Here is a 22,683-nt window from a genome sequence, read left to right as displayed (position 1 = left end):
GTACCTAATTTATTTTTTCCCCAATTCTTGACTTTTCGTGAAATGTGAATTTATGTCGTCAAGACAGTTTTTTTTTTTTTTTTTTTTTTCATAAATTGCAAAATCACGACGGAAATCTTAAAACAACAGTTTTGGTGGTTTCTGACGTGAGGTCAATACTTTTTGCAGTTGTTTGAATGAGATTTTCAAACGACACGTAAAGTCGATAACTGAGTCGGAAATCATACATGATAATCTAATCTTGAATCTCACTTATGAAAAAATAGTTGTCTTTTGTCTTATATTTCATAGCTTTAGATTTTATGCCTGATTTTCGAATTAGTAATATGTAGTTAGGTAATCAGTTCCACGTGCAGTGTAATGTAAATAAAATCTCGTTTGATCAGCAGCAATGCTTCGAAGTCAAAAATCACAAGATTAATTACTACGTTTCAAATTATTTTGGCTTGAGAAGAAGATGACCTACAAAAAATATTGTTTTTGGATTTCCGACGTAATTTTGCGATTTGTAGAAAAAGCATCTCTTTAGTCCAGTCATTTTAGCAAAATTTTTAGTCAAACCTCGGAAAAATTGGGGGAAAGCTGAATTTCACATTATTTGTTCAGATTGGACTCTAAGACAACCCATCAAACATTGCACTCCGCAACTTGACCACCACCCCTGCAAGAGGTCATTAACCTTTGCCGATACAGGTTTTTTGGCTGTATCGCCGAAATGAAGGGTCCGAAAGGAAATATGTTCGAACAAAAATTGTTCTACGCAAAATTCCCTATCAGCATGACCAGTTCAGTTTTTCTCAAAATGGCGATTTCACCCATAGAGGAGAAGGTACAAATATGGACCCCCTCTATAGCTTTTTGGGTTTAAAGGGTAGAAAAAATTATCTAACATTTTTTTCGAATATACCATTTGAAAGGCCAAAGACTCTAGTATATTGTGTAAAAATTTTTTTTTTTTTTGTTGAAAACTCACGGAGAAATTTGAAATTTAGAAAAGTGACATAAAATGGTACAAATATGGACTCGGGTACAAATATGGACCCCCTAAAAAAATGAATAAAAATTTCAGAAAATTGAACAAAAATTTATTTAAAGATTTTTTTCGATGCTTTGGACTTGTCTTCTTTATTGATAACACGTTTCTCGGTATTCTAAAAACCATTGAATCAAAATTAGATGAAAAAAATTTAGGGGTCCATATTTATACCCATGCAAAAAATTGGCCAAGTTTATGAAAAATGAAAAAATCATGGTTCCATTTTTGACACTTTGGACTTGTCTTCTTTGTTAATAACACTTTTCTCGACATTCTAAAAAATATTGAATCAAAATTAGGTAAAAAAATTTAGGGGTCCATATTTATACCCATGAAAAAAATCGGCGCAGTTTATGAAAAATGAAAAAAATTATGAAAATCAGTTGAAGTACAGACAAACATGAAAGTATATTTTGAAAGTACACATTGTAAGCTACTTACTTCGCTAATAATTTTTTTTCCAAACTTTATTTGAAGTTGATGAATTACCGAATGAAAAACTTGTAAAATTTTCCATTGTGAAGAAAATAATGAGCAAGAAAAAACAATTGCTGATGAGAGACACCCAAGTTTGCATGGATCCGAAATAAGTACATGGATCATCGATACTACACTACTAGTATAATTTTTAGTACCCAGCATGACCGTAGCGCTAGTGGTTGTACACTAAACCATGGGGGGTCCATATTTGTACCTGGGTCCATAATTGTACCTTCTCCTCTACTAATGAGGGGGTAAAGTTGTCAATTTTATGAAAATTGTTTTAAAAAATGAATATCGACAATTTAAAACGTGAATTCGATTCGCAGTAGGCTCGAAAATATTTTGACCAAAGTTGCACACCCAACTTGTCTGCAACCCCCGCAAGAGGTCATTAACCTTTGTCAATCTACGATTTTTCGGCTATATCGCCGAAATGAAGGGTCCGAGGGGAAAAAGTGATTGAACTAAAGTTATTATACGCCAAATTTCCTATGAGCATGACCAATTCAGTTGAAATATATTTTTCAATTTTTAGTAAATTTTTAAAAATTAAATTTAGGCCAAAAATGAGAAAAAAATCAAAACTTTACCAAATTGAGCTATAAAGCTGAAACTTGGAAATATGTAGAGGATAAGGTACAATTATGGACTCAGGTACAAATATGGACCCCCCTCCCCATGGTTTAGTGTACAACCACTAGCGCTACGGTCATGCTGGGTACTAAAAATTATACGCAGATTGGATTTCATACAAAACAGTTGAAAAGCTAAAATTTACTCTCTAATCTAATTTCAATATGCTATGAAGTCGACTTCTCGTAGATTTCAAGTCGTTTTTGAGCATTCAGCGACTTTTTGGAAATTATTGGAGCCCCCAGCAGAGTTTTCAATGCTCAAAATTTCCATAAAATTTTACCAAGCAGAAACACGCCACTTTTGACATTACTCTGAGGTGTATCGCAGGCAGTTTCAATCCGTTTTGGAGCCTCCAGCAGATTTTTAGAAACTTTTGTCTTTCAAAACATGCCACAAAATCTATCCGAATCGTGTAGTATCGATGATCCATGTACTTATTTCGGATCCATGCAAACTTGGGTGTCTCTTATCAGCAATTGTTTTTTTTGCGCATTATTTTCTTTGCAGTGGAAAATTTTACAAGTTTTTCATTCAGTAATTCATCAACTTCAAATAAAGTTTGGAAAAAAAATTATTAGCGAAGTAAGTAGCTTACAATGTGTACTTTCAAAATATACTTTCATGTTTGTCTGTACTTCAACTGATTTTCATAATTTTTTTCATTTTTCATAAACTGCGCCGATTTTTTTCATGGGTATAAATATGGACCCCTAAATTTTTTTACCTAATTTTGATTCAATATTTTTTAGAATGTCGAGAAAAGTGTTATAATAAAGAAGACAAAACCAAAGTGTCGAAAATGGAATCATAATTTTTTCATTTTTCATTAACTTGGCCAATTTTTTGCATGGGTATAAATATGGACCCCTAAATTTTTTTACCTAATTTTGATTCAATATTTTTTAGAATGTCGAGAAAAGTGTTATAATAAAGAAGACAAAACCAAAGTGTCGCAAATGGAATCATAATTTTTTCATTTTTCATTAACTTGGCCAATTTTTTGCATGGGTATAAATATGGACCCCTAAATTTTTTTCATCTAATTTTGGTTCAATGGTTTTTAGAATACCGAGAAAAGTGTTATTAATAAAGAAGACAAGTCCAAAGCATCGAAAAACATCTTTAAGTAAATAAATTTTTGTTCAATTTTTTGAAATTTTTATTCATTTTTTGAGGGGGTCCATATTTGTACCCGAGTCCATATTTGTACCACTTTATGTCACTTTTCTAAATTTCAAATTTCTCCGTGAGTTTTCAACAGAAAAAATTTTTTTTTACACAATATACTACAGTCTTTTGCATTTCAAATGGTACATATATTCGAAAAAAAATGTTGATAATTTTTTCTACCCTTTAAAGCCAGAAAGCTAAAGGGGGGTCCATATTTGCACCTTCTCCTCTACTCTATTTTCGACCTGCCAAATCGGTTGGAAACGATTTGAACCCGTTTTATTGAGCAGTTCTGGAGCATCTAGCACATTTTTGAAACTTGCAATTCTCACCAAATTTCATCAAATGAAGTTGGAAAGCGGAAATTCATTCTGTAAACTAATTTTAATACGCTATGAAGTCGACTGTAAGTAGATTTCAAGCCGTTTTGTAGCCTTCAGCGAGTTTTTGGAAATTACTGGAGCCTCCAGTAAATTTTTGAAACTTGCAATTTCTACAAAATTTCATCACATGGAGTTGAAAAGCTGAAAGTTGATTCGGATAGATTTTGTGGCATGTTTTGAAAGACAAAAGTTTCTAAAAATCTGCTGGAGGCTCCAAAACGGATTGAAACTGCCTGCGATACACCTCCGAGTAATGTCAAAAGTGGCGTGTTTCTGCTTGGTAAAATTTTATGGAAATTTTGAGCATTGAAAACTCTGCTGGGGGCTCCAATAATTTCCAAAAAGTCGCTGAATGCTCAAAAACGACTTGAAATCTACGAGAAGTCGACTTCATAGCATATTGAAATTAGATTAGAGATTAAATTTTAGCTTTTCAACTGTTTTGTATGAAATCCAATCCGCAGTCGACTTGATAGCGCATTGAAATTGAAATACAGGGTGAATTTTGAATTTCCAACTCTGTTTAGTAAATTTTTATGGAAATTTCGAGCATTGAAAAATCTGCTGGAGGCTCCAGTAATTTCCAAAAAGTTGCTGAATGCTCCAAAACGACTTGAAATCTACTTGCAGTCGACTCCCTAGCGTATTGAAATTAGTTTACAGAATGAATTTTAGCTTTCCAAACTGCTTTTGATGAAATTTTGTGGGAATTTCAAGTTTCAAAACTTTGCTGGAGGCTCCAGAACTGCTTAAAATGGTTTGAAATAGTTTCTAATCGATTTGGCCGGTCGAAAATAGGATGTATTCCAAATTTGATCCTTCTAAATCAAAATCAATTTAGTTGAATTTTGATTTTTTTCTCATGTTTGGCCTATTTGATTTTAAAAAATTTACCAAAAATAGAAAAATACACTTTTGCACTTGAAATTTTGACTGCTGATGAATTTTCGCATGCTCTTTCGATTTAGTTTTGTGTTTTTCTAAAAATTTCGTCCGAGTTTTACGTTGGAAAGCAAAATCTGCGATTTCGGCGGACTTATCGATTAAAATAGCCGCCATTTTGTTAGTAAAGCCACATCAAAGTTTCTGAAATGAATTCTGAGAACGAGAGTGAGGATGACGGTGATGATACAAATTAGATGGAGTCCGTTGCCTAAGTGCTTTCACCTTCCCCCACCCCCTACCTTAAAAGACTGAAATTGCAATTTCGCGAACAACTGAACTAGTCATACTTATAGGAAATTTGGCATAGAATAATTTTAGTTCAATCACTTTTTCCCCTCGGACGCTTCATTTCGGCGATATAGCCGAAAAATCGTAGATTGACAAAGGTTAATGTCCTCTTGCGGGGGTTTCAGACAAGTTCGGTGTGCAAGTTTGGTCAAAATATTTTCGAGCCTACTGCGAATCGAATTCACGTTTTAAATTGTCGATTTTCATTATTTTTAAAACAATTTTCATAAAATTGACAACTTTACCCCCTCCTTAGTATGGGTGAAATCGCCATTTTGAGAAAAACTGAACTGGTCATTCTGATAGGAAATTTTGCGTAGAACAATTCTTGTTCGAACATATTTCCTCCCGGACCTTTCATTTCGGCGATACAGCCGAAAAACCTGTATCGACAAAGGTTAATGACCTCTTGCGGGGGTAGCGGTCAAGTTGCGGGGTGCAACTTTTGATGGGTTGTTTTAAAGACCAATCTGAACAAATAATGTGAAATTCAGCTTTCCCCCAATTTTTCCGAGGTTTGACTAAAAATTTTGCTCAAATGACTGTACTATATTAGCGACACAAAATTCATATTTTCATTAATTCAATTTTCACCAGGCGCCCATTCCAAGTTCTCTGGATAACTTTAGGAAGTAGGTAGGGATTGGCCTCTTTTTTTTTTTGCGTATTTTTTATTTATATTTACTTACCCCTGAGAATCTATTAAAATCGTGTTTTTAAAGTACCTGACGATTTCAATTTTTAATTGCCAGTACATTATAAATTTACCTAAACAGATTTTTTTTTCATTCCATCATACGCTTTTTGCGAAAAAAACACGTCATTTGCGTCGTCGCAATCCAGCAAACATTTTTTTTCAAATTTCCTGTTTTCCAACATGAAATTTTTTTTTAGATGAGACCTTTTTTTTGCTTTGTAACTCTGGATGCCACACAGCAAACTACCCAGATCTTCGATTTGTGTTAAGTAACTCAACTATGAGAAGCTCGTCGGAAGGTCGAATTATTTTCAAAATCAGACATATAGGTACCATACCAGTACATATTAGAGAATCTCTGAAACACCACTAATTAGGTAGGTAGGTGCCTATTTCGAAAGTTTGACAGAATTCATGTGTTCCCTGTAAAGTTTCTTTCTCATGCAGTACTTCTAATCCATCAACCATCAACATAATCTATTAAAGTCCATATCTTCTTTATGCTTCCAGATATTGCACAACGAAATCTGCATTACACGGGGGGAAAATAACGGACAAATCAACCGGATGATAACGTAGACTAAACAAATGACATTTTCATCACAATGAATTTTCCCAAGCTCTTACACATACTATTGATACACACGTTTATATTTTGCCTGAACACGAATTACTCAATTGCAAAATCAGTTAAGGAAAGCTGGCAAGTGTTTACAGATGAACACATCGGATACTTCAATCACTTGGCGGTAGATGAATATGGAAGATGGGTATATTTAGGCGGAGAAAACCATATTTATCAATTATCAACGGATCTCGAACTGCAAATTAATTACACTATATCGGAACTCAGTCCTTCAGATTGTACAGCTCCCGACTGTTCACATAAATTGAAACAAACAACAACGCATAACATGAACAAAGTGCTAGTATTGGACTATCACAATCAGCAACTGATTTCGTGTGGTACTTTTTTCGAAGATACCTGTCATGCTCACGATATGAGTAATATTTCGAAAATCTGGAAAACTATGTTTGAACGTATACCCGGAGGATTATCATCTTATACGCCAACTGTAGCCTTCATAGCTCCCACTTTACTAAAGAATTCATCAACACCACTATCAACACTGTATGTTGGTGTCAAACATTATGATTACCCACTACGAACAATAACTATCACGAATCTAGAACGAGAACATTTTTCATCAGCTCTTACACAAAATACTGCCCTTCGTTTCACGATAAACGATTGTCCCGATGAACCCAAAGCTAACTTAATTTATGGTTTCAGTTTCCAAAATGTCGGTTATTTTATCACCCGGAACTTCTTGTACTCGTATGATTTGAATAATCGAGTAGGTGAGTATCCAATTGTGACAGATACTCGTATAAACAATTCGTGCAGTAGAGTTCCCATAATGTGCAATTCAGGTCCAAATGGGACAACTATTACAGGAGACATCTCTAAAGCGTATATCCAAAAGCGAAATCCAGATTCTGGTTCAAAAACAGATTCACATGAAATGGAGGAAAAAGTTATGTTCACATTCACACTACAAGAAGATAGTCATACGAAGACACACACCTTCCTAGTATGCAGGTATCAAATGAATAAATTACATTCCCTGTTTCAAAAGAATGAAACGCTGGTCGGAGATATGATATTCTCGGATTCACACTCTTTTACAGAATCCAATGTTAATGAAATGGTGGTTACCTCAATTAACAATCACACAATCTTGTTTCTTAGTACCAATGGCGGCCGTTTACAGAAAATATCAATCAAAGGAATTGATTCGCCCGATTTGTCCACTGGAAATAAATATGCAGACGTAATGATTGAGACGCTAAACACATTATATCCAGATACAATGCAGTTTGATTCTACGATGAACTTAGACACATTATATCCAGATACAATGCAGTTTGATTCTACGATGAACTTTTTGTATATGATGACCAGTCGCAAACTCATCAAAGTCAAAATACATAATTGCGACAAATATAAAACATCGTATGCATGCTGGGCGATACAAGATCCTTATTGCGGATGGTGTTTTCCTAGAAATAGATGCTGTTTGAAATCAGAGTGTGATGTTACACAAAATTGCCTCAACTGGGTCTCGTATGATGAATACATAGACGCATCTTCATGTACAGCAAAAAAATTCTCAAGAACAGCGGAATGGAATGTAACATTCGAATCAATAACTGCGCATCCGTTCATCAACCATACAACAAGATGTCTATTCGAATTTGGCAATTTTTCTATCAACACAACAACCACGATCAATGAAACTAGTACTTATTGCGTAACACCAGCTCCTAATCATTTACCTCCAACACCCAGCAATAATCATTCCATAGGAGCTCAGCTATCAGTTCAGATAAGCCACGGCCCAGTATTTGAAAAAATTCACGTCATATTTTACGATTGTAGTACATATAAAACTTGTTTATCGTGTATAACTTCTCCTTATCCATGCAAGTGGTATGTGAATGAATCAATATGCACAGATAATGCAATTTGGAAACAAGATGATACAGTAATAGGCATGAATCTCAGCAGCACCAATTTTCCTCAGCGGCACAGTACAACATCATATGATGGATTCAAATACCCGAAGAACTCGATCTTTTGCCCACAGTTTTCCACCAAACATAAAACAGACATTTATATACCTGCCCACACAGAAAAGACGGAACAAATACAAGTATCTTACCAGATACCAACGGGGTTAGGCGAAGGCAGATTTACATGCAAATTTGTGTTCGACTCTAATGAGGAGAAGATACAATTTGGTCACCACCTAGAAGGCGGTTATCCAAAAAATGCTTTGAAAGAGGGAGACTTCACGTGCAATGATGAGATATTTGCATACTCTGAATCGAAAGCTTTCGCAACAGTCGAATTGTCTGTTTTATGGAACGGATCAATACTACTTGACAACACGTACAACACACATATTATCGTCTATAAATGCGCCTATTTGGGCGATCAATGCACAGCATGTCTGAATAAGAACTGTTCATGTATGTGGAATTTAGAAACTGGAGAATGCAAATACTACAGCTTAGATAATAAATACAACATGACTGATCCGTGGTTGCATGATATACAAGACTGCACAAATTCAACAATATTTCAAAATATCTTGCGAAAAAACCAATCGACAAGTTGGTTTACAGAAAACGTCTATTTAATAATAACTCTAATAGTGGCAGTAACGTTTACTGTAGCCGCAGTATTCGTTATTTGTTATAGAAAATCTGCAGTAAGATCGCGAAAGATGCAACGACAAATTAATAAAATGGGCATGGAAATGATAGCTGTGTCGCAATGCGTAAAACGCGTGGTGATTGAAAACGAAATTAAGCTGAATAAAAATGAATTAGACATACTGGTAAGTACATACAAAACCTTCCAAAGAAAATTCCCCTAACAACACTTGTCCTTTTAACCCTTTAATAACCGATAGAAAATCAACTAGTAAATTTCAAGAAGTTATTTGTGTGATCATTTCATTTTGGAAATTGACATCTTCCCTCGATAAAGTAGATAAGTAGAAATTTGCTGTAAACTCATCAGATGAAGATTTCCTGAAATGTTTTTTTTTTTCAATTTTTTTTTTATAAGACACGCAAAAGAAAAACTCGACGCTCCCATACATGAAATTTCAATTCAGTTTCTCAAACATTTCGATAAAAATGTGTACATCGCAAACAAAATTTTATTAAAATTGATAAGGTGTTAAAATAATGATCACTCAAATTCAATTTTTTCCCCAAATAAGTACATCTACATACTTACTACATACAATCTGTTTGTTAAATTTAACTTCTTTCATAAAAATGATTGGAATTTAGGAGTTGAACTTCTCCCGGTGTTCAAAGATATTAATACGTAGGTATATCTTGTACCTTCACCTTACATCTTGCTCAAATTCCAGAAATTACCAAACGTCACCATCGTATACGAACCTCATCCAGCATCGGAAGCAAATGAAATGGCACCGAGGACTGAATACCAATTACCGCCGGATGAAAAATGGGAAATTCCTCGAGAAAACGTTGTTCTGGGCGACTTTCTAGGAGAAGGAGAGTTTGGAAGAGTTGTCAAAGGAAATGTTTCAGGCCTCTTACAGCAACACATCGGCACAACAGTAGCAGTGAAAATGTTGAAAAGTAAGTCTAGATATTATTAAACTTGATTTTTTTAGGGTTCGCAGTTTCTTTCCATGTGCAAAAATGCACTCGGACGCCCCCCCCCCCCCCTCAAGACAAAGAACTGTCAGTAAACCAAAAATATGGACTATAATTATTCGTCTGTTTATTGACTGTAAATTGTCAGTAAGTCTAAAATACTGGATGTAAGAGTCTGTACATAGACAGTAACTGTCTTTGAATTTTCTGTGAATTACAATTGCATGAAATTTACTCTCTGTTTTTGGAAGAATGGTCTGTATACTATCTGTACACAGACTGTAAATTACAGTTTCCCAAATTTTACTCTCTGTTTTCAAAAGAATGGTCTGTATACTATCTGTGCATTGACTGTAACTGTCTTTGCACTACCTGTAATTTACAGTTTCCCAAAATTTACTCTCTGTTTTTAGAAGAATGGTCTGTATACTACCTCCCCGTTGACTGTAACTGTCTTTGCATTACCTGTTAATTGCAATTTCCCAAAATTTACTCTCTGTATTTAGAATAATGAACTGCATACTATCTCGTTACTCCCAGTAAAATTAAAATTGTGATCTGTAAATTGTCTTTACTCTCAGTATTTGAAAATAGTTAGAGATTTTTGCATGTAGGCATATGGTAATTGGTAACTCATAATGCTTTGATTAAAAAATGTTTGTTTTATTTTATGACTGAATACCTAATTTCATTTCACTAAAACTCTAGGCATATCTCTACTTATAAAGTGTGGCTGGCTGGTAGTTACCTATACTACCTGAAATGAAAGTGAAACAAGATTTTTAAATTCATGATTGTCATTTTTAAAGGCGGGAGGGGTAGGATAATAAGCTCCTGTATATGGGAAGGAAATTGAATAAGAAAATGCAAAATTAGGTATATAGTTTGTTATCTATACACTAAGTATAATATAGATAAAAATAAATGCCAATTATATTTTTAAAATATGTTTCACATTTAGGGCCGTATTGATAGACATTACTTAAGGGTCACTTGGCTAAGTGGTGAATTTTGAAGCAATTTTTCTCATAAACGAATAGAAATTTCATATTTTTAAAATAATAAATCAATACTTTGGAGTCCAATCTCTCAATTTAACAATAAACAAAATTTCTAAAATTCAATCATGACTCGAAAAATTGCTCCAAAATTCACTACTTAGCCAAGTAACACTTGAGTAATGTCTATGAATATTGCCATTAATTTCAAGTGTTAGTTATTTGATCAGAAACATTGAAAATCTATGGTACTGTATGGTCATTAATTCATTATAAACTAAAGTTGCAATCACATTGAAATTTTATATGGGGTAGAACCTTGCAAAATATCCTAAAATGATTTTAAAATACTGGATATGTAGGTACAGCATAAAATTGAAATTGTACAAGTCATTTTAATTATCTTACATGCGGATATAAATGCTTAAAACCAGGGATGAGGCCCGGCCCAGGACCAGGACCCGAAACCCGAAAAAGCCCCGATTATTTCCTTGAAGCCCGAATGTCCAAGCCCCAAAACCTTAAAAACTGTAACCTACAAAGCCCTGGCCCAAAGCTCAAAACCCTTTCCTCTGAAAACCAAGCCCAGAAAGTGAGCCCCGAAACCCAAACTGTGATCAGGGCTTTCTGGGGCTTTTCAGGGCTTGTGCAAATTTTGTAAATTACTATTGTAATTACTGTTCTGCGCATCTCAAAACTTCAAAAGTCGAAAAAGATGATTTTCAAAAAAAAAAAAATTACAACTTCAGCAAAAAGTTCAATATTTCGAGGGGTTTTTAGTACATTACTCATATTTATAATATTCTGTAGGTAGTTCATTGTTCTTTGAAAAATGACTTGAAAAATTTGGACAATAATTAAGTAAAAATTCCAAAAAATTTAATTCTGATTTTAAAAAAAACCGTTCCATTCAAAATTCAAATAATTTTGAAAAAAGCAATCGGAATCTGCCCTGAAAATGTTTTTAGTTTTTTTTTCCAACAGAAAATCGAATCAGATTTCACTTTATTCTTCATTAGAATTGCAATTATTGAGGGGCTTCATGGAAAAGCTAACATTCTCCAATTCGTTTTTTGTTCATGGAAAAACAGTTCAATATCACTAAATATGGACAATATGGTGAAATTAATTTAAATTTTTTTTTTAAATATACATATTGATATAAAGAGAGTGAGAATGATTAGGTTGGTAAGTTGGTTAATAATCCTTACTACGTGAACGCGGCGAGAAATATTCCTTACGTGGGGAATATTTGCCTTGTTTCCCAGACTAGCTCAATTTGGGAGAGTTCAATCATTCAAACCTTTTATAAGGATATTTCTTGATACCATTTAAATAAAAACACAGCTCTACACCTTTCGATGATGTTTTTATTAAAATAGTTCAAGTCTAGAGATATTTATGTACAGTGTTATAACCTATGTCTTATTTACGAGTATATGCTCGTAACTATGAACATGAGATAGATTTTTCAACGAGTTATTAAACACGCGACGCGAGTTTCTTAGGGATGAACAAAAATATTTACACTTCGTAAAAATGCGATAAAGTTACAATTTTACACTTATTAAAAATATCATTACGTTAAAAGCAACATTTATCTGGATGGGCGAACGCAGCCCAGGGAATTAATTGTAAGGTACTTACATAACAATGCAACATTACTGTCTCTCCTTTGCACTCCCTAATACTAGAGGCGACGACAGAATTGGAATCACGAGATATTTAAATGAAAAAAGGTCTACGTTTCGTTTAGCAGTGATATTTAAATTAAGCATCGTTTAGCAGAGATATTTAAATTACGTTAATGCGTCATTTGAGTATTTCAGAGTTGTTTATTTAGTTTTCACGAGTTATTTAAGAATAATTTTCACGAGTTCACGAGTTATTTATTTAGACATTCACGAGTTATTTAAATTTCTACAAGTTGTTTAGATCGTGTGTAATTTAGCGGATCACTCGCGAGGTGAGATGATCCATGTTAAAAACCAATAAGAGATAATTTAATTAGCTCTTGTCATGGTTAAATCTCCACGCCGAAAGTGGTACAGACAAAAATGCGATGACATGAGCAAGATGCTCATGCGATCATGTATTTGGATATAGCAAGCAAGCTTGCCATACCCCTGGGCAGTGACTAAGAACCAACTATCAAGAAATCGTAAGAACATTAGCAATTTTATGCACTCGTGCATTCGTATTTATAATAAGGGTTGTAGACAGGGTGAAGAAAGGTACCTGAGACCACCCTCTTTAGGTGCGAGCGCGAGCTGTCAGATTAGAAATGATATTCCCCTATGTTTAAAATAATGTTCTCCTATTTTTTACATTGTTTTACACTACACATACACAACGTATGTATGTGTAGGTGAGAATACCTATTTTTTAGAGAATTTAACACATTACCAAAACTTCCAGTTTAAGGGAGTAAAATATGTGTACATAAGGTACACATCGCTAGTGTACGTATTTCGAGACATCGTCTATGAGAGACTGATACGAATCACTAGCAGAGTGTGTAGGGCAATCCTTCCCATAACAATATGTATATTCAAAATTGTAAACGAAAAAAAAAACAAAAAAATCACCAAGGCCCCTTTTTCATGGAACCCCTCTATTCAACTTTCAAGCCCCAAAAAGCCCCGGAAAGCCCTGAACACTTCATTCAAGCCCCGAACACTGAGCCCTGAAACCCAAACCCAAAGTTTCCTGGGCCCCAATCCAAGCCCAAGACCTAATAAATCTTTGATTAAAAGCCCAAGCCCTGAAACCCGGAACCTGAAAAAAAATCGTTCGGGGCCTCATCCCTGCTTAAAACTTGCATGCCATCATAAATTTTACAAGTCATACAGGGTAAAAGCAACATATATCATCAATTTGGGACCTAATTATTCATCAGCCACAGTAGCCCAGTAGGTAAGGTAGTAGGTACGAAGGTAATCCGAGAGGTCCTGGGTTCGATCCCCACCCCAGGTGAAAATTTTTTTTCTCATTAAAATTTTTTTAGGGTAGGTATTGTAAGGATTCGCACTTGACAGCAAAGTAGTCGCCATCTAGCGGTCGAAACAGAACTACAACGAAACTAGGATATAATTTTTCGTTACATGTATTGTTATGGGAGATTTGCAATTTTCAAAAATTAATTAAAAATCGTGTAATTATCGTGGGAGTGTAATTTTTACTTCAAATGAATGTTTAATTCTTCTACTTTTTGAGAAAATTTATTACAATCTCTTAAACATGGTCTTTCTTGCAAAAAAATTGCACCGCATTTACAACGTATTTGCATTGTTTATTGTATCCTGAAATGCTGAAAAACATCGGAAGTGCAAAGCAATTTTTTCACCAGAAAAACAATGTTCAAGAAATTGTAATAAATTTTCTCAAAAAGTAGAAGAATTAAACATTCATTTGAAGTAAAAATTACACTCCTACAATAATTACACGATTTTTAATTAATTTTTGAAAATCGCAAATCTCCCATAAGAATACATGTAATGAAAAATGTTATCCTAGTTTCATTGCTCGTAGCAGCGCGTAGCAGCGCTATCTATTGGGACTGTCAACTGCGAATTGCTGTGCTGTTCAACGAAAAAATCTGAATTCAGCCAATATAAGCACATTTTCACGTTTTTAAATTTACGAGCAGTATGAACCAAATTTTTTCCGAATGTAAATTTACAGACTGTAAAATTTACAATCAATCCGCGAAATTACCTGTCTGTAAATTTTTCTGTAAATTTTTAAAAAATTTACAGACAGTTCTTTGTCTTGAGGGCCCCCCCTCCTTAAATGAGTCGAATCAATTTACATACAATCATTTCACAGATACCCACAAGGACAAAGATTTGGTTAATCTAGTAACCGAAATGGAACTGTTGAAACTAATTGGCCGACATGACAATGTAATTAGTTTACTCGGATGCTGTACACAAGATGGGCCACTGCTCGTCATCATCGAATACTCTCCTCACGGAAATTTACTCGATTTCCTCAGAAACCACTACCAACCTTCAAAATCCAGCGAAAATGACCTGTCTGAAAAAGTTCAGCTTACATTTGCTCTACAAATAGCCAGAGGCATGGAATACTTGGCTTCTATAAAAGTAAGTCTTTTCATGAAGTTGATAGAAAAGGCGAACAGCCGAGTTCTACTAGTGTGATAAATATTCAAAAACCGGGATAATTCAGTAGGGTAAACTGCCCAGTGGTTGACACCCGCCCAGTGGTTGACACTTGTGTAATTGCTTCATTCAGTTTGATGTTTTGGCAACATTGATGCTAGCATGACGTAATTTATACCTTGCTTGTACTTCACGGTGACTTTCAAACCTTTTGCTCATTTCAATGTGGCGCCATTGGAGTTATAAATTTTTATAAAAAATTTGTGAAATTTCAGCATCACATTTTGATGTGCAAGTATTTTACAATAAATTTCATAAATCAAAAAGTTCACTCTTTTTCTGAAAACTAATGAGATATCCTGAAAGGTATTGAAATGTAGATGACGTTGGTCATCTAGATATACTTCATCCTTGCTTTTTTATCAGTAATAAGCCGGATGTCAATCATTGGATATCAAAATGCATAATTTTCCAGTGGTTGACATAGTGTGAAAAATGTGAATTTTGTAATCATAATTCTTTAAAATTTCATGTACAGGTAAAAAATGACATTATCAAAGCCAAATAATAGGAAGGGAGTAAACTTAATTACAAAATTGAAAATTCACATTGTTTAGGTAGACTATGTCAACCACTGGACAATTATGCATTTTGATATCTAGTGATAGACAACTGGCTTATTTCTGATAAAAAAGCAAAAATTATGTACATTGAGATGATAAACGTCATCTACAGTAGTTTTTGAAGTAGGTATAGGTACATGGTACATGTTTTCCTGCATATTTCAATATGTCAATCACTGGGGTGTCAATTACTGGACATGTCAATCACTGGGTTGTCAATCACTGGTTGTTGGTTGTCAATCACTGGGCAAAAAAGTTGTCATTTTCAAAAAATAATTTGAAGGTCACAGCAGTGTCCTTTTTTGATGAAATATAAGTCAAAATGACAGCAAGGGGTGGGGACATATCTTATACCAACTTATTTTCAAAAAAAAACATATGCATAGGAGAAAAACATTTTTTAAGTGAAAAAGTGTCCTGAGATGTGTCAACCACTGGCGATTTTATATAATAAATCCAACCATAAACCGTCGTCTTCGACCTAGACTTTTCCAAGATATTCAGGTTTAAAATCCTGCCCCTTTAATTTTCATCTTTAATAATTATACCTGTTATCTTTTTGTGATAAAGTTGTGAAAACTGAGCCAAATAAATGAAATTGATTGATTGATTGATTATTTTTTCTAAATTCCTTAGTTAATTCACCGAGACCTCGCTGCTCGAAATATCCTGATATTTGACGATTATGTGCTGAAAATAGCTGATTTCGGATTAGCCAAAGATATTCGAAATGCTGACTACTATAAACAAAAGACCAAAGGTAGATTGCCAGTAAAATGGATGGCACCTGAAACTTTAACACACCGACGTCATTCCCCCCAATCTGATGTGTAAGTGTAACAATAAACATGACAAATATTTATTATGTACTCGTAGATAGTTAGGAAAAGAGGTATCTATATCTTCATCACATTTAATTATAAAGCATTTCAACCATTTAGCTTCAGTTTTTATACACCTTGAATACGCTTATTTAATACTTACATGCAGGTGGTCGTATGGTATATTATTGTGGGAAATTGTGACTTTTGGCGAGGTTCCTTATGCTACGTACGACGATGCGGTAAAACTACTAAAAGATATTCGCTCGGGATACCGTATGAAAAAACCAGAAGATTGCTCAATGGACACGTATGTACATTTCATTCAGTCAGTGGATAAAACCATTTATTTTCGACGCTTATACGAGTATCATTTTTGCGGAGAAGCGAATGGATGACCATAATTAATGTAGACTATAGGCTATAGGTATATTGTAATGGGTAAATTTCTGTAACAGGTACTGCCTAATGGTTAAATGCTGGAACAAGTTGCCAGAAAATCGACCCGACTTTACAAGAATCATTCACGAATTAGAAGCCATACTAAAAATGATGGACGCGGTAAGTGAATAGTTTTTTACCATTTAGAATTTAAATTCGCACCTGCGGAGTAATAATGTTATCTATGTACATCATGGGGAAAAATAAATTTTGATACTTTTGTACTTTTGGAATCAGTATTAATTTCACACCCTGCATTTTAAAATGTTAGCTCGTTTGAAATGTAGCCTTATTACACCGATAGTGTGAATTCCGCACCTAAATTTACAACTCTGGTGCACACGAAAAATGTTTAAAAAATGTAATTTGCTCATAGGTAATTGAAGAATCGGATTCGGATTGCTCGAGCATTAGCTCAGTATCCGGCAACAAGGCAAATGAAACCAATAGTTTACTTCCAGACACTTCTTCAAAATACGGAAAACAGACGGTATATTTTCTTCCGCAAACATTCGAGCATGAGTTTATGTGAAGGAACTTAGGCTGAATTCAATTTCACTAAATTAATGTACATATTATTTTGTAAATTCAATAAAATGTTCCACTTTAATACGTGGAATATGTAGACGTAACCAGATACCTATTGTAAGTAACTATGCTGAAGGTAGTGTTAAATTCAATAGGTATTATACCATATTTCTTTATTCAGTTATAAAATAATATAGGTACGTATAAGTTTGCTACTGCATGGTTATTCTTCGACTAATTCGACTTACCACAAAAATCTGTATCTTGCTCAGCACTCACTGATTAAAACAGAAGTAGGTACTTATTTTGATGATTATGATTATTGTGATATCCGCTCGAGTATTCAAATATTCCGACAATGATCCTGAAATCAAAAAAGAAAATTCGAATCATTAGAATTTGCTAAATAAGAACAAAAAACATTAAAAGGATAAATGCAATAGGCAAGGAGCTCCGAGTATGAAGCTAACCAGGGCCGGCGGAAGCCCATGTGCAAACGGGCGCTTGCACCATGCAGGCGAAAATTTCAAAAAAAATTAAACCTATTTTTGTATACAAATTTCAAAACAAATCAAAATCCCTCAAATTTAAAAAATATTTCAATTAGAAAAAAAATAGCAAAACATTTCCAAATTTAAGCCTATTTCTCGCATAAAAATTTCAAAACAAATAAAAATTCATTCCTCTAATTGAAATTATTTCAATTTTGGAAAAAAAAATGGAAGATTCATTTCTGTTGCATATATTGCATAGCATGACCACTCTGTAAGGTCCTTTGTGCAAAAAAAAAAAAAAAAAAATACACAAGTTTTTATACAAACCCCCTCCCCCAAAAAATACCCAAAACTGATATGATGATTCGAATTATACTTTTTTGATTACGCAGTTAAATGTCCCTGGTGTTTTAAAAATTTGTTTTTTCTGAAAATAATAAAATTCTAAACCTTTTTGGCGCTTTTAAAGTGATGGCCAGAGAAGGTAGATCACAATATTTTTTCGGAGTTCCATACTTGTAGGGAAAATCGAGGCTGACCAAAAAAATGTTTTCTGTTTTTTTCCACTTTTTTGCAATGTATATATTTGACCAGGACCAGGCATGAACAATAACGATGATTATACGTATAAATATGTATTTACTGCTTTAAAAAAATAAAGTTTTAATCCATTTCAATAGGTCGCATGGTAAATTTTTCAATTACACTATGAATATAGAAAATCACGACCCAATTATGGGCTTAAAATTCTTCAAGAACGCTCAAAGAACACATTCACGTTGAAGTAAGTACATAATTTGAATTTTTTTGGAACATTTTAACCCATCTTGATGAGTCACATGAAAGCATTAGGTACCGAAAATCTTGAAAATCAGCTGCAGCAATTTGGCGCTCAAAAATCTTCAAAAACGTTAAAAATTTATTTACATTTAATTTCTCGCGAAATTTCAACACATGAGAATTTTACCAATAATTTTGAAGATCATGACCCGATTTTGACGTAAATCGTTGAAATTGCTCAAAAGAAATATGTAGGTATTTTCATCGACATATTTTGAATTTATCGCGAAGTTTGAACTCATTTCAATTGGTCGCATGGTAACTTTGAAACTCATGACTCAATTATTTTCGGCTTAGAATTTTTCAAATACCTGCTACAAATATTTTCGTAGAAAGATTTGAATTTCTTGCTTTTTAACCTAAGTATTTCGATAAATCACGAATCAAAATTCTTCAAAAACGCTAAAAAAAACATTTTCCTAAAATTCGCGTAATTTCAACACATTTTGAAAGGTTCTCGTGAATTTCATTTTTAGCCAAATTTTTGTAAAAAATGATGGCTATTGCGGTAGGCCCAACTTTGGATAAAAAGGTCGGGGGTCAAAAATTTTGATAGTTCTCGACGTTTTGAGCTCAAACTAGACGATTCCCGGTGTGTCAGTTTTTATATATATATAGATTTAAACTTAGTCATTGAGGTGCCCGTTTTAAGTAGAGGAGAAGGTACAAATATGGACCCCCTCTAGCTTTTTGGCTTTAAAGGGTAGAAAAAATTATCAAAATGTTTTTTCGAATATACCATTCGAAAGGCCAAAGACTCTAGTATATTGTGTAAAAAAATTTATTTTTTTTGTTGAAAACTCACGGAGAAATTTGAAATTTAGAAAAGTGACATAAAATGGTACAAATATGGACTCAGGTACAAATATGGACCCCCCTCAAAAAATGAATAAAAAGTTCAGAAAATTGAACAAAAATTTATTTAAAGATGTTTTTCGATGCTTTGGACTTGTCTTCTTTATTAATAACACTTTTCTCGGTATTCTAAAAACCATTGAATCAAAATTAGATGAAAAAAATTTAGGGGTCCATATTTATACCCATGCAAAAAATTGGCCAAGTTTATGAAAAATGAAAAAATCATGGTTCCATTTTGACACTTTGGACTTGTCTTCTTTGTTAATAACACTTTTCTAGATATTCTAAAAAATATTGAATCAGAATTAGGTAAAAAAATTTAGGGGTCCATATTTATACCCATGCAAAAAATCGGCTCATTTTATGAAAAATGAAAAAAATTATGAAAATCAGTTGAAGTACAGACAAATATGAAAGTATATTTTGAAAGTACACATTGTAAGCTACTTACTTCGCTAATAATTTTTTTTCCAAACTTTATTTGAAGTTGATGAATTACCGAATGAAAAACTTGTAAAATTTTCCATTGTGAAGAAAATAATGCGCAAACAGGAACAATTGCTGATGAGAGACACCCAAGTTTGCATGGATCCGAAATAAGTACATGGATCATCAATACTACACTACTAGTATAATTTTTAGTACCCAGCATGACCATAGCGCTAGTGGTTGTACACTAAACCAAGGGGGGTCCATATTTGTACCTGGGTCCATAATTGTACCTTCTCCTCTATACGTAGTCATTGTGGTGCCCGGTTTTGGGCTTGTGGCGCCCAAATCGGGCACCACAAGGTCTTTTTATATAAAACGATGTAGAATCGAGTGAAATGCACTCTAAGGTGAAAAAAAAATTTTTGAGGCAGGCACCACAAGTACCAAGTTTATGTATCGGGCACCTCTATGACTAACTATGATGAAAAATCCAAACTGCACCAAAACACCTTTATCATACATATATATGTGATCCTCTATGTACGCGGGCACCACAATTACCATAAAAGACCCGGGCACCACAAGGTACTAGGTACGTGTATTCATATATATAATTATACAGGGTGTTAAATGAATCGTGGGCAATAATTTCACAATAGATGCAACTCGAGTAGACGAACAAAAAACGTTATTATGATAAGTTGCCTATCTTGTAAAATGAAGGCGCTACGTCCTTCACAAAACTGAAAATTTACTAATTTTGAAAAATTCATCAAAAATAAGAAAACGTTTGAATCATTCAAGTGATGCCCCTAACCCATAGTACTCGAGTGGACGAACAACAAAAGTTATTATGACCAATTGCCTATCTTCAAAATTGAAGGGGCAAACCTGATTCAAATTTTCCAAATTTTGAGTGCCCCAAATTTGAATTTTGAAATTGTGCTGACCCCTTCAATTTTGAAGATAGGCAATTGGTCATAACAACTTTTTTTGTTCGCCCACTCGAGTACTATGGGTTAGAGACATCATTTAAATGATTCAAACATCTTCTTATTTTTGATGAATTTTTCAAAATTGATAAATTTTAGTCCAAAATAGGGGGAATTTCATTAATTTGCAGACAATAAAAAAATGTTTGTATAATTTAAATGATGCCTTTAACCCATAGTACTTGAGTGGATGAACAAAAAAAGTTATTATGACCAATTGCCTATCTTCAAAATTGAAGGGGTCAGCACAATTTCAAAAGTCAAATTTGGGGCACTCAAAATTTGGAAAATTTGAATCAGGTTTGCCCCTTCAATTTTGAAGATAGGCAATTGGTCATAATAACTTTTTTTGTTCGTCCACTCGAGTACTATGGGTTAGGGGCATCACTTGAATGATTCAAACGTTTTCTCATTTTTGATGAATTTTTCAAAATTAGTAAATTTTCAGTTTTGTGAAGGAGTAGCGCCTTCATTTTACAAGATAGGCAACTTATCATAATAACGTTTTTTGTTCGTCTACTCTAGTTGCATCTATTGTGAAATTATTGCCCACGATTTATTTAACACCCTGTATAGATATTATAAGTTTCACCGAAACTTGAATTTTTACATTTTGTGACCTGGAACCTGTTCTAATTGATCAAATAAGGGCAAACTTGAGAAATGGAGTTCATTTAAGACCTAGAATTGACCCCCGAAGTTTCAAGGGTCAAAGTTGAAAATTACAGAAAGGTCATTTTTTTGGAGGGGCATAAAAAGGCCCCAAATGAACGAAAAGGGTCCAAAATCATACCATAGGTGAGTACCTCTATTGTGATCAACATATTCAAATTTCAGCTTCCTAGGTCACCCCCGCCCCATTTTAGGTGAGAAAAACCACAGTTTACCCCTATTTTTGACCCCCTCACCCCTAAAATTGACCTTAGGAGTCCAAATTTTCAGCATACAATGAGAGGGTCCCCCTTGAGTGCTTTTTGCAGGTTTCAACCTTCCAACCCCATTTGACCCCTCTCCAGGATCAAAAAAGTGGATTTTTACGTGTTTTTTGACGTTTAGCCAAGCCTACAGCCCCTCCAAATTGACCTAGAGGGTCTAAATTTTCACAGTGCATTGAGAGAATGTATCGGAAGTGCCTTTTGCAGGTTTCAACCTTCCTACCCCACTTGACCCCTCTCCAGGGTCAAAAAAGTGGATTTTTGAATGTTTTTTGACGTTTAGCCACACCTACAGCCCCTCCAAATTGACCTGGAGGGTTAAAATTTTCACAGTACATTGGGAGGATGTACTGGAAGTGCCTTTTGCAGGTTTCAACCTTCCAACCCCATTTGACCCCTCTCAAGAGTCAAAAAAGTGGATTTTTTCATCAATTTTATGTGTTTTTTGAAAATTTTGACATTTAGCCAAGCCTACAGCCCTTCCAAATTGACCTTGAGGGTCCAAATTTTCACAGTACATTGGGAGGATGTACCCAAAGTGCCTTTTGCAGGTTTCAACCTTCCAACCCTATTTGACCCCTTTCCAGGGTCAAATGTGTTTTTTGACGTTTAGCCAAGCTTACTGGCCCTCCAAATTGACTTAAGGGGGGTCCAAATTTTCACAGTACATTGGGAGGATGTACCCTAAGTGCCTTTTGCCGGTTTCAGCCTTCCAACCCCATTTTACCTAAATCAGGGTCAATACCGGTTTGT

At 34.3% G+C, this 22,683-nt stretch overlaps 3 protein-coding genes across 3 annotated transcripts in view; 2 read left to right on the top strand and 1 right to left on the bottom strand.

Annotated features, from left to right (window-relative positions):
* The window catches only part of LOC135837983 (plexin-A2-like), a 54,145-nt gene that overhangs the window by 18,565 nt on the left and 12,897 nt on the right, over positions 1-22,683 (top strand). The window lies entirely within an intron of this gene.
* Positions 5,737-17,486, top strand: LOC135837968 (plexin-A4-like). The gene is made up of 7 exons (XM_065353428.1): positions 5,737-9,045; positions 9,592-9,826; positions 14,671-14,948; positions 16,226-16,419; positions 16,580-16,720; positions 16,869-16,971; positions 17,228-17,486. The coding sequence occupies exons 1-7, from the start codon at positions 6,244-6,246 to the stop codon at positions 17,381-17,383; spliced, it is 3,909 nt and encodes a 1,302-aa protein (XP_065209500.1). The 5' UTR covers positions 5,737-6,243; the 3' UTR covers positions 17,384-17,486.
* Positions 17,627-22,683, bottom strand: part of LOC135837996 (uncharacterized) — a 110,280-nt gene continuing 105,223 nt past the window's right edge. The window contains exon 6 of the transcript XR_010557293.1: positions 17,627-17,743. The gene's annotated coding sequence lies outside the window, so the exon portion shown is untranslated. The remainder of the gene's footprint in view (positions 17,744-22,683) is intronic.

This window comes from Planococcus citri, chromosome 1 (genome assembly GCF_950023065.1).
Source record: "Planococcus citri chromosome 1, ihPlaCitr1.1, whole genome shotgun sequence".
Taxonomy (NCBI): domain Eukaryota; kingdom Metazoa; phylum Arthropoda; class Insecta; order Hemiptera; family Pseudococcidae; genus Planococcus; species Planococcus citri.
The sequence above is the reverse complement of the archived record's forward strand: the minus strand, read 5'-3'. Positions and strand labels throughout refer to the sequence as shown.